Here is a 12264-nt window from a genome sequence, read left to right as displayed (position 1 = left end):
AAAATCATATGTTAGTCTATCGGGCGGTGCGGGGGGCGGTGCGCGCTGGCGGTGGGGGTGCCGGCGGTGCAAAGGGGAGCTGCCCGCCGGTGGCGGGGAAGAGGTCGGCGGGCGGTGCGCCTGCCCGGGGGAGGGGAGGGGAGGGGAGGGGAGGGGAAGGGAGGGGGTCAGGGGAGGGGGGAGGGGAGGGGGGAGGGGAGGGGGGAAGGGTCGGCGGGCGGTGTGGCGCCTGCTCGCGCAACGGTGTGCGGGAGGAGGCGCCAACAGCCAGGGTGGTGGAGGAGGAGGGCGGCTGGGCGGCGGGGTGCTCGCCTTGGCTCGCGAAGGCGTCTGGAGGCGAGGGCGCGAAGAAGTCTGCCTGCGTGCCGTGGGGCTGCCCCTGGGACGGCGGGAAGGTCTCCTCTGGCGCGAACGGGTCGCCTTGCGTGTGGCCGACCTAGAGGAGACGTGCCGGGCAATGTCCTCGGCGTGTCGCGGGCGTGCCGTGGAACCCGCGGGGTGGGGGAAGCGAGTGGGCCTCCGAGGCGAGAGAGGGGGGCGGGGTCGGCGCGTGCAGCGAGGATGCGGCGAAGGGGTCGAGCAAGTCGACCGGGGTGGCGTTGGCTGGCGCGAGGGCCTGCGCCGGCGGGTGGGAGAATGAGGAAGGGTTGTGGGGGGGGGAGAAAGGGGGAAGGGGGGGGCGGGAGGGGGGGGGGGGGGAGTGTGGGATATATGCGGCGGCACCTTTGCGTTCGCCTGGGAAGCCGCCGCCGCGCGCGCGCGCACCGACGGAGCAATGCTGATTGGCGCCCCCTCGCCCCCTCCTCCCGCCTGCGGCCTCGCCCGGCCCTCGGTCGGCCTCGCGCCGCCCAGCGACCCTACCGGAAGAGTGCGAGAACCTTCGCGGAACCTTCGGGCCACCCTCCTCGCAAGAGGGAGAGACACCGATCCGGACGGTGCCGAGGGTGGAGGCCGGCTCCGCGCGCGACGGGCCTACGCGCAAGCGCACCCGGTCACCCAGACGAGGGAGAGCGGGCGGACGGGGCTCGCTGCGCGCCGCCGCATCCGCCGAGCAGGTTTGCCTCTTGCGGCGGCGGCGCGCCGCCACCCGCGGGCCCACCCGCAGGCCGGATCCGAACGGCCATCCGGCGGGGCTCCTCGCCGAGATCGCGATCTCGCCCGAGGTCACGATCTCCGCCGCCGTCGCCGCTGATCTGCAGGTTGGACGCCGTCGGCGCAGGCCGGTAGCCGCCGCCTCCGCCGCCTCCGCCGCCTCCGCCGCCTCCGCCGCCTCTGCGCGGAGTGCCGTCTGCCCACAGGTCGCCTGTTCACAGCTAGAGGTGTGAAGAGTGCCGTCTGCCCACAAGTCATGCCCCCCGCCGCCGGGAGCGCGGCCTCCGCCTCCTCCTCCCGCGTGGCCGTCTCTCTCCCCAGGGCGGCGCCCCTCCCCGCCACGGTAGCCCCCGGGGCTGCCGCGGCTTTTGCTCATCATGCGAGCAGCGTTCTCGCCCCCGTAGTAGTCGTCGTTGCTGCTGCTGGTGCTGCGGCTGTTGTTGTTGCGGCCGAATCGCTCATTGGCCGCCCGCACCGCCGCCTCGTCGCGGTCGTAGGACCGGCCGCTGGGCAGGGGAGGGGGAGAGGGGAGGGGGCGGGAGGGGAGGGGGGGCGGGAGGGGAGTGGGGAGGGGCAGTGGGGTAGAGAGCGGGGCGGCGAAGGCGGGGCGGTGGGGGGCGAGGGAAGGTCCGGGGGGGGGGGGGGGGGGGTTTCCGGCTTGCCCTTCCTGCTCGGGTAGGGGGTCCTGCCCACCTTCGGGAAGGTCCCTAGCCCTTTTCAAACCCCTTTCAAAACGGCTCCGCGAGGCTTTCCCCTGGGGCCCCCTGGCCAACCGGGTCCGGGCGGGGGGCCCTCCCGTCCCAGCCCAAACCCTTGTTGGGGCCCCATGAGTACAAACCTTCGGCCCTCGGACAGAGGCTTCCAGAGGGGCCTTGCCCACCCGGACCCCTTCCGGGGAGAAAGGGCGGACCCCACTTCATTTTTGGGTCCCGCGGGGGCCGAGGTGCGTCCCCCGAGCCCAAGCCCTCTTTGGGACCCCACCCTTCTTTCTGGGACGGCTCGGGGGGCCGGGGGCGGCCCTTCCCCTCTCGCGGTTTTTTTGGGCCTGGGAAGGCCTAACCTCCGCTCTAGGGGACCCGCGCCTTCGGCCAGGTCAAAACCACCTCCAGAACCATTTTGGGGGCCACCCCGAGAGCAGTCCCAAAAGGGCTTCCGAAAAAAGTTGTGGAGAAAGTTGGGAGGAATTTTTGGAAAGTTGGGAGGACCCTTGTTCCGGGAGGGGGCCGTTAGGGGCCGCCCCCCCCCTTTTATTTTTTTAGGCGGACCCGTTTCTTTTTCTTGGGGTGGCGGTGGCTCCATTTCTCCTTCTTCCTTCTTTGGGGGGGGGTTCCGGCCCTTTTTTACGGCTCCCCCCCGGCCCTTGGTTCCCCCCCTAATTCCCCCCCTGCTTTGGGAAGACTTGTTTTCCGTTTTCGGTTTCTTCCGGTTCGGGGGGGGGGGGGGGTGTCGGGCTGGCCATGCCTGCTCGGGTAGGCGGTCCTGCCGACCTACGGGAAGGTCCAGAGCCGCTTCAGAGCCGCTTCAGAGACGGCTCGGCGAGGCTTGCCCCTGGCGCCACCTGCCCAGCCGGCTCCGGCCGGTGCGCCCTCCCGTCCGAGCCGAAGCCCTGCATGCGGCCCGACGAGTACGAGCCTACGGCCCTCGGACAGAGGCGTCGAGAGGCGCCTCGCCCACCCGCACCCCTCCCGCGGAGAAAGGGCGGACCCGACTCGATCTTCGGCTCGCGCGGCGGCCGAGGTGCGTCCCCAGAGCCAAAGCCCTGCATGCGACCCGACCCTCCGTACTGGGACGGCTCGGGCGGCCGGGCGCGGCCCTGCCCCTCGCGCGGCTTCGTCGGGCCTGGGACGGCGTAGCCTCGGCTCGAGGCGACGCGCGCCTGCGGACAGGTCAGAACGACCTCGAGAACGACTTAGGGAGCGACCCGGAGAGCAGTCCAGACAGGGCTCCGGAGGAAGGCTGGGAGGAAGGCTGGGAGGAAGGCTGGGAAGGCTGGGAGGAGGCTGGTACGAGGAGGGGGCGGGGAGGGGCGGCGCGCGCGTTGAGCTCCTCACGCCGCACCCGCTCCTCCTCCTCGCGCTGCCGCTGCCTCCACTCCTCCTCCTCCCTCCTCGCGCGCGGGTCCGGCCGCTGGTACGGGTCGCCGCGGCCGTGGCTCGCGCCGTAGTCGCGCCTGCCTGCGTAGCCTCGCTCCCGCTCCGGCTCCTCCGGCTCGGGGCGGTGGGTCGCCCCGTTGCTGCCGAAGCCCTGCATCCGGCCGGTCGAGTAGGCGCCCGACTCGAGCCGCGGAGGTCCGCCTGTCGGAAGAGCGGGCGCCACGCTGGCGGAGGCGCGAGCGGTGCGCGGCGGGAGAGGCGGGAGCAGACGAGCAGGGCTCGCGTGCTGCAAGGGGTGGCAAGTGGCGAGCTGCGCCGTGCAAGAGATGCGCCAGGGCGGAGCGGGCAGGGGAGCAGGCACCGAACTGCTCCTTTCCTCCAGCGTGCATTCCAGTGGAGGTGCTGGAGCCGCCGTACTTGTCCTGGAGGTTGCCAATGGCGTCGGCGGCTATCTCGTCCGCCACAGCGATAGCGCGGCGAACGGCCTGCATATCGCAACACGGAGCACGGAGCCAGCGCAGCGCACTGAGCCACAAGCAGCGTGCGCTTCGGCGCGCCGAACCGCAAGCGAGAAGATTTTTTTTTCGCGTCTCGAGAGAACAGGTAGGACAAGGAGATAAGAATTCAACAACGAAGAGTCTCGATAAGAATTTTACAAACAAACTCCCTCGCACGACACTGGGCACGGGACTGGCGCGCACTGGCACTAACACAGGTACACCACGGGAGCCGCCTAAGCGACTCCCGCGAGGACGGCGAGGCACTTAGCTCCGTGCACTCGACCGCCCTTTTTAGATGTACTTAGCGTAGAGCTCTACAAGAAAACACTGGGGCGGGACTGGCGCGTACAGACAGCAGCTGTAAGTAGCATGCGTTCCAGTGCGCAGTGGCGAGAATTTATGGTCGGCATCAAAATCAGTGGTCTCACCGGCGGGCCCTCCTACTGCCAACCGGGAGGTGCGGGGCACGCCAGCCTCTCTTTTACGCCTCTCTCGTGCCTCGCGGCGCCTCTGCTTCAAGGAGGGAAGATACGGCTCTCGCAGCCCATCATACGCCGTGGCACAGCGGGGAGCTCAGCGGGCTGTACAAGATATTGTTCCCTATCTTCGCATGCTCGTCATTGGTGATCGATAGGCTAGGGAGATCAACGCTGATCGATCAACGTCAGCCGAGACGCCCGAGTGAGTGGCTCACTAACTATACGGCTTTTAGCGTGTGGTATTACAAAATAGACTCCCCATGGTCACAAGTCTTTAGTAAAACGCCAGCACTCGACACGACGAAGGTGTATTGGGCTCGAAGGCGCGGTGAACACAACCGCCTCGAGCGTACCGCTCAAACACGAGCCGAGGGTGGAGGGGGGGGGGCGGCGGCGAAGAGGCGGGAGAGCTGGGCGGTCCAGTGCGCTCTGCTGCTGGGGGGGTCAGACCCCCCCCCTAGCAGCAGGGATGAGCTTAGTTGTGCAGGGGGGGTACCGAGCAGTGTGCGGCCGCTCAAACACGGGTCTCCCCGAGGGTTAGTCCGCGCTTTGGGTTTCCCCTAGCGGCGGAGCGCCCCCTCTACTCGGAGCTAAGAAACACTCTCAGCGTCGCGTAGAAATTTTTCCTCGGGGTTTGTGGTAAAATTCTTTTTGAGCTAGCCTTCGATGTTATGAAACAAACGCAAGGCGGACACACACACATGCGACATGGCACATCACTGCTCTCGGGCCCACGACCCAACCACTCCGGCTCCCGACCGCGCGGCGAGCAAGAGGAAGAGCAGGCGCGTGAGCCCAAATTTTACTAGAAATCATTTCCCCTCGCGTTACACAATCTTGATTTTGGTGCGCCCAGGCACCTGCCACATGCATACATGTACATGTGCAACAACAACAACAACATGTACATGTGCATGTGATCGTCCACTCGGCGGGGTCGCAGCTGCCTCGCGTCCTTGGGAGGTACAAAAGTGTCGCCGCCGGAGACGACTCGACGCCGCTGAGATCGGAGATCAAGCTCTGACAGGTCGCACGTCGCTCCTTTGACGCGCCGACGGTGACTCGCCCGTGCAGAGCGCATCAGGAGACGGTCTCGACGCGCTCGGTCCGACGCCTGCGACCCGTCTCGGGTCAGGTGGCACGACGCTCATCGCGCCTGCCAGCTGACACTTTGCGGCACCATCATCGGACGATGTCGACGAGTTGGGTCGTTGCCAGATCGCAGATGATCTCTCATTACTCATACTACTTACCTAGGATATCAAATATCCATCGAATATCGGTCTCTCGCGAACCCCCGGATGCCGGAAACGCATATATGTCTGATAATATGTGATATGAGCAAGACGTCCAAAATAGGATTGTAGACTGCTTTGGAACAGCTCGCGTGTCGCGACAACCGACAACTAACAGTACATGCACGCACTACCCCACGAAAGCCCCACGCGCAGCTCGACCGAGCGAGGCTACCGTCTACCGTGGTGTACCCACATCTGGGGCCAGCTAGTGGCCCCGGGCGGGAGAGGAGGAGATCCGCCCGCTCGCGGCGGCACCGTACGCTGCGTCCCTCCACCTCCCACCCCCTCGCGGCTGGCTGCGGCAGCCCGAGCGAGCGTCCGCCCGCCGCACTCCTCCCCGTCAGTCGAGCCCCTCCGGGCAAGTAAAGAGGCAAGCGACCGCCGCCTCTCTCCCGGCGGCCCCTCGCCCGGCCCTCCCGGCCGCAAGCTCCTGCAGGGCTGTGGCGGCGGCGGCGGCGGACGGGGTGGAGGCGGCCGGGGCGGCGGCCCTGCCGACCAGGACCACGGCGGCGGCGGAGCGGGGGGAGGCGCGTGGGGCGGCGGGGCGGGCGGCGGCGGAGGCGGCGGGCCGGGACGGGGGAGAACGGGGCGAGGAGCGGGCGACGGGGGAGCGAGCGACGGGGGAGCGAGCGATGGGCGAGCGAGCGACGGGGGAGCGAGCGACGGGGGAGCGGGGAGCGGCGGCGGTGGAATGCGGCGCAGCTGCTGCGGCTGCCGCTTGCGCCGCCGCCGCGCGCGCCTTTTCCCGCCCCTCCCGCCTCCGTCCGTCGACCCAGCCGCCGCTGCCGGCGGGTGCGGGGCGGGCGGGGGCGGGGAGGGAGGCGGGCAGGGAAGGAGGCCGGGAGGAGGGCTGCGACGTTGCGGCGCTCCTCCGCTGCTGCTGCTCCGCGTCGGCGCGTCCTACTCACAGCGCCGCCGGGTGTCAAGAGCTAACCCTAACCCTAACCCTAACCCTAACCCTAACCCTAACCCTAACCCCAACCCTAGGTGGCAAGAGCCGCACTCCACTCTCCCCCCCTCGCCAGGGACAGCGAGCCTTGCGGCGTGCGTGCGTACGCCAGCGCGGCCTCCTCGGGGGAGTCGAAAAGGCCTAAGCGAGAGAGCGGCGAGGGTGCGTCGTGTGCGGGTCTCGTTCGGAGGAAGCTGCAGCGATGCCGATGGTCTGCTGCCGTCCTGCGGCGCGGACTTGCAGCTGGCACTTGCTCTTCCGCTGGTCGACGGTCACGTTCTTGTACCTTCGAGCAGGGTGGCGAGGGGCTCACCAGGCCGGCACTCGAGCGATCAGGGCCAAAAGTGTCTACAGCGGAGTCCGCGCCCCGTCGCGTTTGCGCTCAGTACCAGAGTCAGCCCCTCCCTCTCCGCCTGCTGCACCGCCTCGATCGCCGCCGCCGTCCGCGGCACCGGCGCTGGCCTCCGGAGCCGCTCGGCGTCGGCTCTCCCCTCGGGCGTCCGAGCGTAGGCGAGCGCTGCCTCCTCGGCGGTCCCGAAGAGCCCGCACGAGAGCCGCTTGCCCTTTTTCTGCATTTGCAGCTTGTACTTCCTTACGCCGCTCTGCTCCACGTTGTGCGTCACGTTCTTGTAGCCGGTGGTCGAGTCCTTGCGGTCGGCGGGGATGAGGAGAAGACCCTCCCTCTCCGCCGCACGCACCGCGTGCGCCGCCGCGTCGGCGCCGGTCGGCCTCTGCTGCGCAGCTGCGTCCGCCTTGCCCTCGGCGGTGCGAGCGTACACGACGGCGGCCTCGCGGGCCGTCTTGAAGGCGCCGAGGTGTTTGCGCTTGCCGCCGACCTGAACGCGGAGCTCGTAGCGCCTCGACTGGAGGTCATACGTCACATTCTTGAAGCCGCTCTTGTTGTCCGCCGTCACGAGAACGAGGGAGTCGTCAGACATCGACGTGTCGGCGCCCCGCGAGCGCTTCATGCAGGCGAACGAGAATGCAGGCGAACGAGAACCGGATTGTCTCAACAAAAAAGTCTTCTGACAGCAGACAGGCACAGGATCGAAGCGGTGACTGCTTTGCACGCCGTACGACCAACCGAGACAATGGTGCGCTCGCTCGCCCCGCCCGTGCCCGCGGCGGCCCGCGCGTGCGCGCGCGCGGTAGTAGGAGTAGGCTGCGGGTCGTACCGAACCGGTGGGTCACCACCGGTCTCTGGTCCCCGGGAGCAACGAACCGTGCAGCCAGACCATGTGCGCAAAACTGCAGCACATTCAGCGAGAAGGAGAGCACCAGCCGAGGCGCTGCCCGCCGAGGCCCGAGCACGCGAGGAAGCGCGAGACGGGGCGGCGTGGGGGCCGCCCGGCGAGCAAAACGACGGGTGCCGCGCGAGTCGCGTGCGTCAAGCAGTCGAGGCTGTCGAGGCTGTCGAGGCTGTCGAGGCTGCCGAGGAGGCCGAGGAGGCCGAGGAGGCCCCCCCCTCCCCCCCAGGATCTCGAACCAGGGACCAGCCGACGCGTAACGGGGAGGCGAACGCACGCGACACGACGGATGTCGAGGTCCGCAGCGACGGAGATTCACCGCCTCATATACGGTGGATTTTATTTAATTGTTTGCTGTCATTACTGCGGATCTGTGCGGAGTGAGGTGGTGGATAGGGTGGGCGCTCGCAGCCGTGGCGAGTGCCGCCCTCGCCGTGCGTCACGTGAGGAAGGGCCGAGGAAGGCCACCGCGCACGCCGGCCCCACGACACAGTGAAATAGTGACAGGAGCAGCACCACCAGCCGCAGAGGCGCCTAACAGCTGCAGCAGAGCAAAACCGGAGGACCCCCCCCGCAGAGAGAAAAGAAGCGAAAAAGCCAGACGGCGCGCTCGAAAAAGAAAACGCCGTACCCGGCGCCCAGCGCCAAGGGGATGCGAAGCGTGGACGGGGGCAGAGGTCGCCGCCCTCCCGATCCGCGCAAGAAAGAGAAGGGTGTGGGCGTGGAAGCGACACCGACGGAATGCGCGGCGGAAGGAGCGAGGAAAGCTAGACCCCGACCTAGCCTTCTACGGGGTACCCGCAGCCGAACCCATCTTGAGCCCGCTCGAGAGGGCCGACACGCGGGCGCAACGCCTGGGAATGAGGCCCCTCATCGATGAGGACTTAGCGCACCTGGGGATACCCGCGGCCTACACGTGGCACATTCCCATCACCGAGTGGAACGCGCTCATGAAAGCACTGCACGGAAACGGAATGAGCATCGGACGAACTAATGATCGAAGCATATCTAAAGGCAAAATGGAGGTGTGGGGTGGAGACGGTCACGACAGCAGGGTGGGAAGAGAGCAAGAAGGGGCCGCTCATGAGCGTCACAGCTCGGTGATCGCGCCGGCCGGACACCACTGTAACGGCCGTTCCGGGCATTTGAACGCGACCTTCGGGGGCGAAGACATGGGCTCTATGGCTCAGACTGGACTCCTCTTGGTCCCTTCTGATGCCCTAGGCCACACCTGGGCCTTACCTGGGGTTCTAGGGGCCGGGCAGGGTTTGCCCCCCGAAAGTGGCCCGGGGAACCTTAACCGGGGGGCGTGCTGAGCAGCGTGAAAACAGCGGCACACAGCTTATAGCCACGTCGAGAACCTCGAGAAGAAGATCTGTCGGCCTCGCTCTCATTCTCCCGTCATGCGCGGCCTTTGCCTTCTCCTTGCTGCTACCGCGCCCACCGCCGCGCTCGTCGTGCCTCTCGCCGGCTCTCGCACTCCCGCCGTCTCGCATCGCGTGCCGACCCAGGCTGTTTGCAGCGAGACGCGTAAAGGGATCTTCCGCGACGGCGCGCCCGAGTGCTGCTGAGTCTCCTCGAGCCTGGAGGCGATCTTCCTCTACGGCTACTTTGGGAAGGAGTGCTTCCAGAAACTTGCTCAGTTCGCGGTGCCGCTCGCGATTCTGCTCATCGCCAAAAATTTGGAGGTGGGCGTGAGCTAATCGCTCCTGGCCACTCGACCCTTTGCGGGTGGATGCTTGCGCAGTATGACGGCGGCAGAACTAAGCCTTCGGGTGGTCTGCGCGCCTGAGGCCAAGCGCAAAGCCCACTCCCTCCTTTTTCCCGCGTGTTCGACGAGAGTCGACGGAGAGGCTCTGACCTCAGCCGTGAGCCTCAGGACTCTGTGTACCGTGACCCCTGACAAGTCCTCTGACCTCTCCTGACCTCTCGCGCGCAGTTGAGCTACTATCTTTGTGTTCTCTCTTACTTACCCTCGTGCCTTAGAGCATGATTTTATTCATTATTGAGTACGGGGTGTGGAGGGTGAGTTGACCAGGGGCCGCAGGGGGTTGTGCGCGCCGGGCCCTGCTCGGCTCCAGCGAGTAGACAAGTCTTGTCATCAACAGAGGAGAAGGATCTGACCTCGGGGCCGATGTGACCAAGCGCTGGTAGCGTGGTTTTACCTCACACCCACGGTCTCACAGTGTGCCGGCAGTCGCCGAGCAGTGTCGCTCACACAAGCCGCAGCACAAGTCTCAAGTGACTGAGGGCCAGTGAGGGCGAGCCCATCGCTGTCACAGCTGTGTCGTCCGCACAGAGCTGTGCCAAAACTGTGCACAGAGCGTGTGAGCAGCAGAGAGAGGAGAGCTGCTCTCCAAGCTTCAGGCGCAAAGAGCTGCATGCCACCGAAGGCGCTGTCGAGGTTCGCCGAGCGTGGCGCAGGTTGGAGGACACCGTCACCGACGAGCGCGTTGGACTTTTCACTCCGGACAAAGACCGCTGCACAGCGGACGGTACGGCAACGCCAACGGGCCGTGCAGCGGCGCGGCCAGCGGTCCCCCATATTAGCGGCGAGGCGCGGGACCGTCTGTGGCGAAGTGGGTCGCGTCCTCCGATTTCCGTCAACCCAGCATCCACACCCTTTAGGGTCATTGTACACATGGCACGCGAGAGATTGAGACTACAGCAGCTTGCGCGAATGTGCTACGTGGCGCCCGCGTCGCGCGCGCGGAGGCGGCCGCAACGCCAAGCGGCCACACGCCTCACGGGATCCAGATCTCCGAGTCGGGGTCCCACTCGTCGTCGCCCGAGATCTGCGCCGACGCCTCGAGCGCCGACTGCACCGCGTCCTTCGACGTGCCAAACGCCTTGCCGTCCACCGGCACAGAGACGGACAGGCCCCACGGAAACTGGACCGCGCCCCAGCCGCCCGCCATGAAGGCGCGGATGTTCGGGTGGTCGCTGTCCGCCGGGCTCGCGCACACGTCCTTGTAGTACTGCCCGAACAGGCAGAGCGTCTCCTGCTCCGACAGGCCGGCCAGCTTGCCAAACGCGAGCAGCTTGGACGAGCCCATGTTCTCGCCCGCCGCGGACTCGACGTCGCCCACGCGGAAGGATGTCTCGGTCACGTCGAAGCACTCGTCGATGACCGACACCACCTCCGCAAACTCGATCGCCTGCGAGTCTGACTGCACCCGCTCGAGCAGCGCGACCGCCTTGTCGGGCAGGCCGACCGTCGCAGAGGCGCCGAGCGCGGTGCTCTTCTTGAGGCTGACCCAGTCGCCGAGCTGCAGAAGGGCGGAGGAGGCTGCAGGTCACGACAGCATGGCGGGACATAATTCCTTGGGGCATCTCGTTGTTCTTTACGTGAGTGTCTCCTGGGGCGGGGGCAAGCCGGGCGGCGGCGGCGGTGGCGGGCGGCGGTGGCGGCCTGCTCCTCGCCCAAAAACCCTTCCGGCACTTCACCGATGGCGAGGCGAACGGCAACGGGCCGCCCGTGGCGGAGCGGCACGTGGTGCGGCACGTTCAGGCCAGGCCCTGCTGTAACGAGCAGGAGAGAGAGGGACATGGGAAATGAGCGACAAAAGAATTTCGCTATGCTACGCTGCCCGCACTCACCCGTGCCGTCCTCCCATCCCTCCCTTGGGTTGTCTGTTTTCTTTCTTTCTTTCTTTCACCTGATCGTCCTTACAAGATCCTGCTCGTGCAGGTGGGGACCCTGTCCTTCTCCCACCCCTCGTTTGGCGTGTCCGTTGTATTTATTTATCACGGACACCATAACCGAAAGAAAGAGAGGGTGGCTCGCGGGAGAGGTGACGAGTGAACTACAGGTAGTGGGGAAGGCAGCCTCGATGGCCATACAGACATGGGTGCGAAACAACGACAAGACCAAGGCACGGGCAGAGGAACGAGAGAAGAATATAGGGGCGCCGCAGGCGCCTCAAGCGGTGCGGAGCGCCGCCACAGGCGGCGGACAGCAGGTGCGCGAAATTAAACGCCATTTTCGGTTCCGCGGTTTTGGCACTGTCTACCAACTTTGTGGTACAAATCGACTTGCACTTGGTCTGAGCCCTGCGCTGCGTTTGAGCCTCCATTCTGAAAGTGTACGTAGAAGGGAAGGCAGCAGGTCCGGCTTGCGAACTCCGCTGTGCGCCGACAAGCGGTATGGCGCCGAGTAGAGGCCATTTTCCTATTAGAAAAGGCTGTCGAGAGCGCAAAATTTTCTTCGCTGCGCGCCCAACCATGGTGGGCACGCAGCGGGCGCCTGCGGCGCCAAATTTTTGAAATGTCTGCCAGTCGCCCAACCTGATCTCAGAATCACTCGAGGGTAAGCCACGCCGAACGCAAGGAAGCCGGGGAAGACGACCCCGAGGAGGACGAAACAAAAGTGGAAATCCCGCCGTCAGCTGTCACAATATACCCGAAGGGAACCCCAGTGCCAACACCGACCATTGAGGTACAAGTGCTCGAAACGAGAGTGGACCTGAGCAACGACATGACAGGGCGGGATATGCTCGCAGTGGGAGTCAGAAATGTGGTCCTTGCGCGAGGAATGCTCGATAAACTCGAGGGACCAAAATACGCGGAGAGGAGAGCGGAGTTAGCTTACGCAGAAAGGCGAGAG

General features: G+C 66.2%; 5 protein-coding genes across 5 annotated transcripts; 1 reads left to right on the top strand and 4 right to left on the bottom strand.

The window, feature by feature from the left end:
• Positions 1-1130: 1130 nt before the first annotated feature.
• Positions 1131-3741, bottom strand: EMIHUDRAFT_456822 (hypothetical protein; the record flags this gene model as incomplete). Its single annotated transcript, XM_005781514.1, has 6 exons — positions 3547-3741; positions 3130-3386; positions 2797-2968; positions 2651-2724; positions 2554-2579; positions 1131-1598 (listed from the first exon to the last, which is right to left on the bottom strand). Coding segments are annotated over exons 1-6 (1125 nt in total), but the record flags the coding sequence as incomplete, so codon positions are not given.
• A 2811-nt stretch (positions 3742-6552) lies between these two features.
• Positions 6553-7349, bottom strand: EMIHUDRAFT_234078 (hypothetical protein; the record flags this gene model as incomplete). The annotated part of the gene is made up of 2 exons (XM_005781513.1): positions 6553-6690; positions 6801-7349. 2 exons carry the CDS (start codon positions 7347-7349, stop codon positions 6553-6555), a joined length of 687 nt encoding a protein of 228 aa, XP_005781570.1.
• A 321-nt stretch (positions 7350-7670) lies between these two features.
• Positions 7671-8640, bottom strand: EMIHUDRAFT_234077 (hypothetical protein; the record flags this gene model as incomplete). The annotated part of the gene is made up of 3 exons (XM_005781512.1): positions 7671-7876; positions 8102-8192; positions 8593-8640. The coding sequence occupies 3 exons, from the start codon at positions 8638-8640 to the stop codon at positions 7671-7673; spliced, it is 345 nt and encodes a 114-aa protein (XP_005781569.1).
• Positions 8641-9061: 421 nt separating this feature from the next.
• EMIHUDRAFT_234076 (hypothetical protein) lies at positions 9062-9561 on the top strand (the record flags this gene model as incomplete). The annotated part of the gene is made up of 3 exons (XM_005781511.1): positions 9062-9172; positions 9248-9346; positions 9538-9561. The coding sequence occupies 3 exons, from the start codon at positions 9062-9064 to the stop codon at positions 9559-9561; spliced, it is 234 nt and encodes a 77-aa protein (XP_005781568.1).
• Positions 9562-10263: 702 nt separating this feature from the next.
• Positions 10264-11208, bottom strand: EMIHUDRAFT_456821 (hypothetical protein; the record flags this gene model as incomplete). Its single annotated transcript, XM_005781510.1, has 2 exons — positions 10264-10927; positions 11101-11208. The coding sequence occupies 2 exons, from the start codon at positions 11206-11208 to the stop codon at positions 10403-10405; spliced, it is 633 nt and encodes a 210-aa protein (XP_005781567.1). The 3' UTR covers positions 10264-10402.
• Positions 11209-12264: the final 1056 nt, after the last annotated feature.

This window comes from Emiliania huxleyi (assembly GCF_000372725.1).
Source record: "Emiliania huxleyi CCMP1516 chromosome Unknown EMIHUscaffold_200, whole genome shotgun sequence".
In the NCBI taxonomy this organism is placed as follows: Eukaryota; Haptophyta; order Isochrysidales; family Noelaerhabdaceae; genus Emiliania; species Emiliania huxleyi.
The sequence above is the reverse complement of the archived record's forward strand: the minus strand, read 5'-3'. Positions and strand labels throughout refer to the sequence as shown.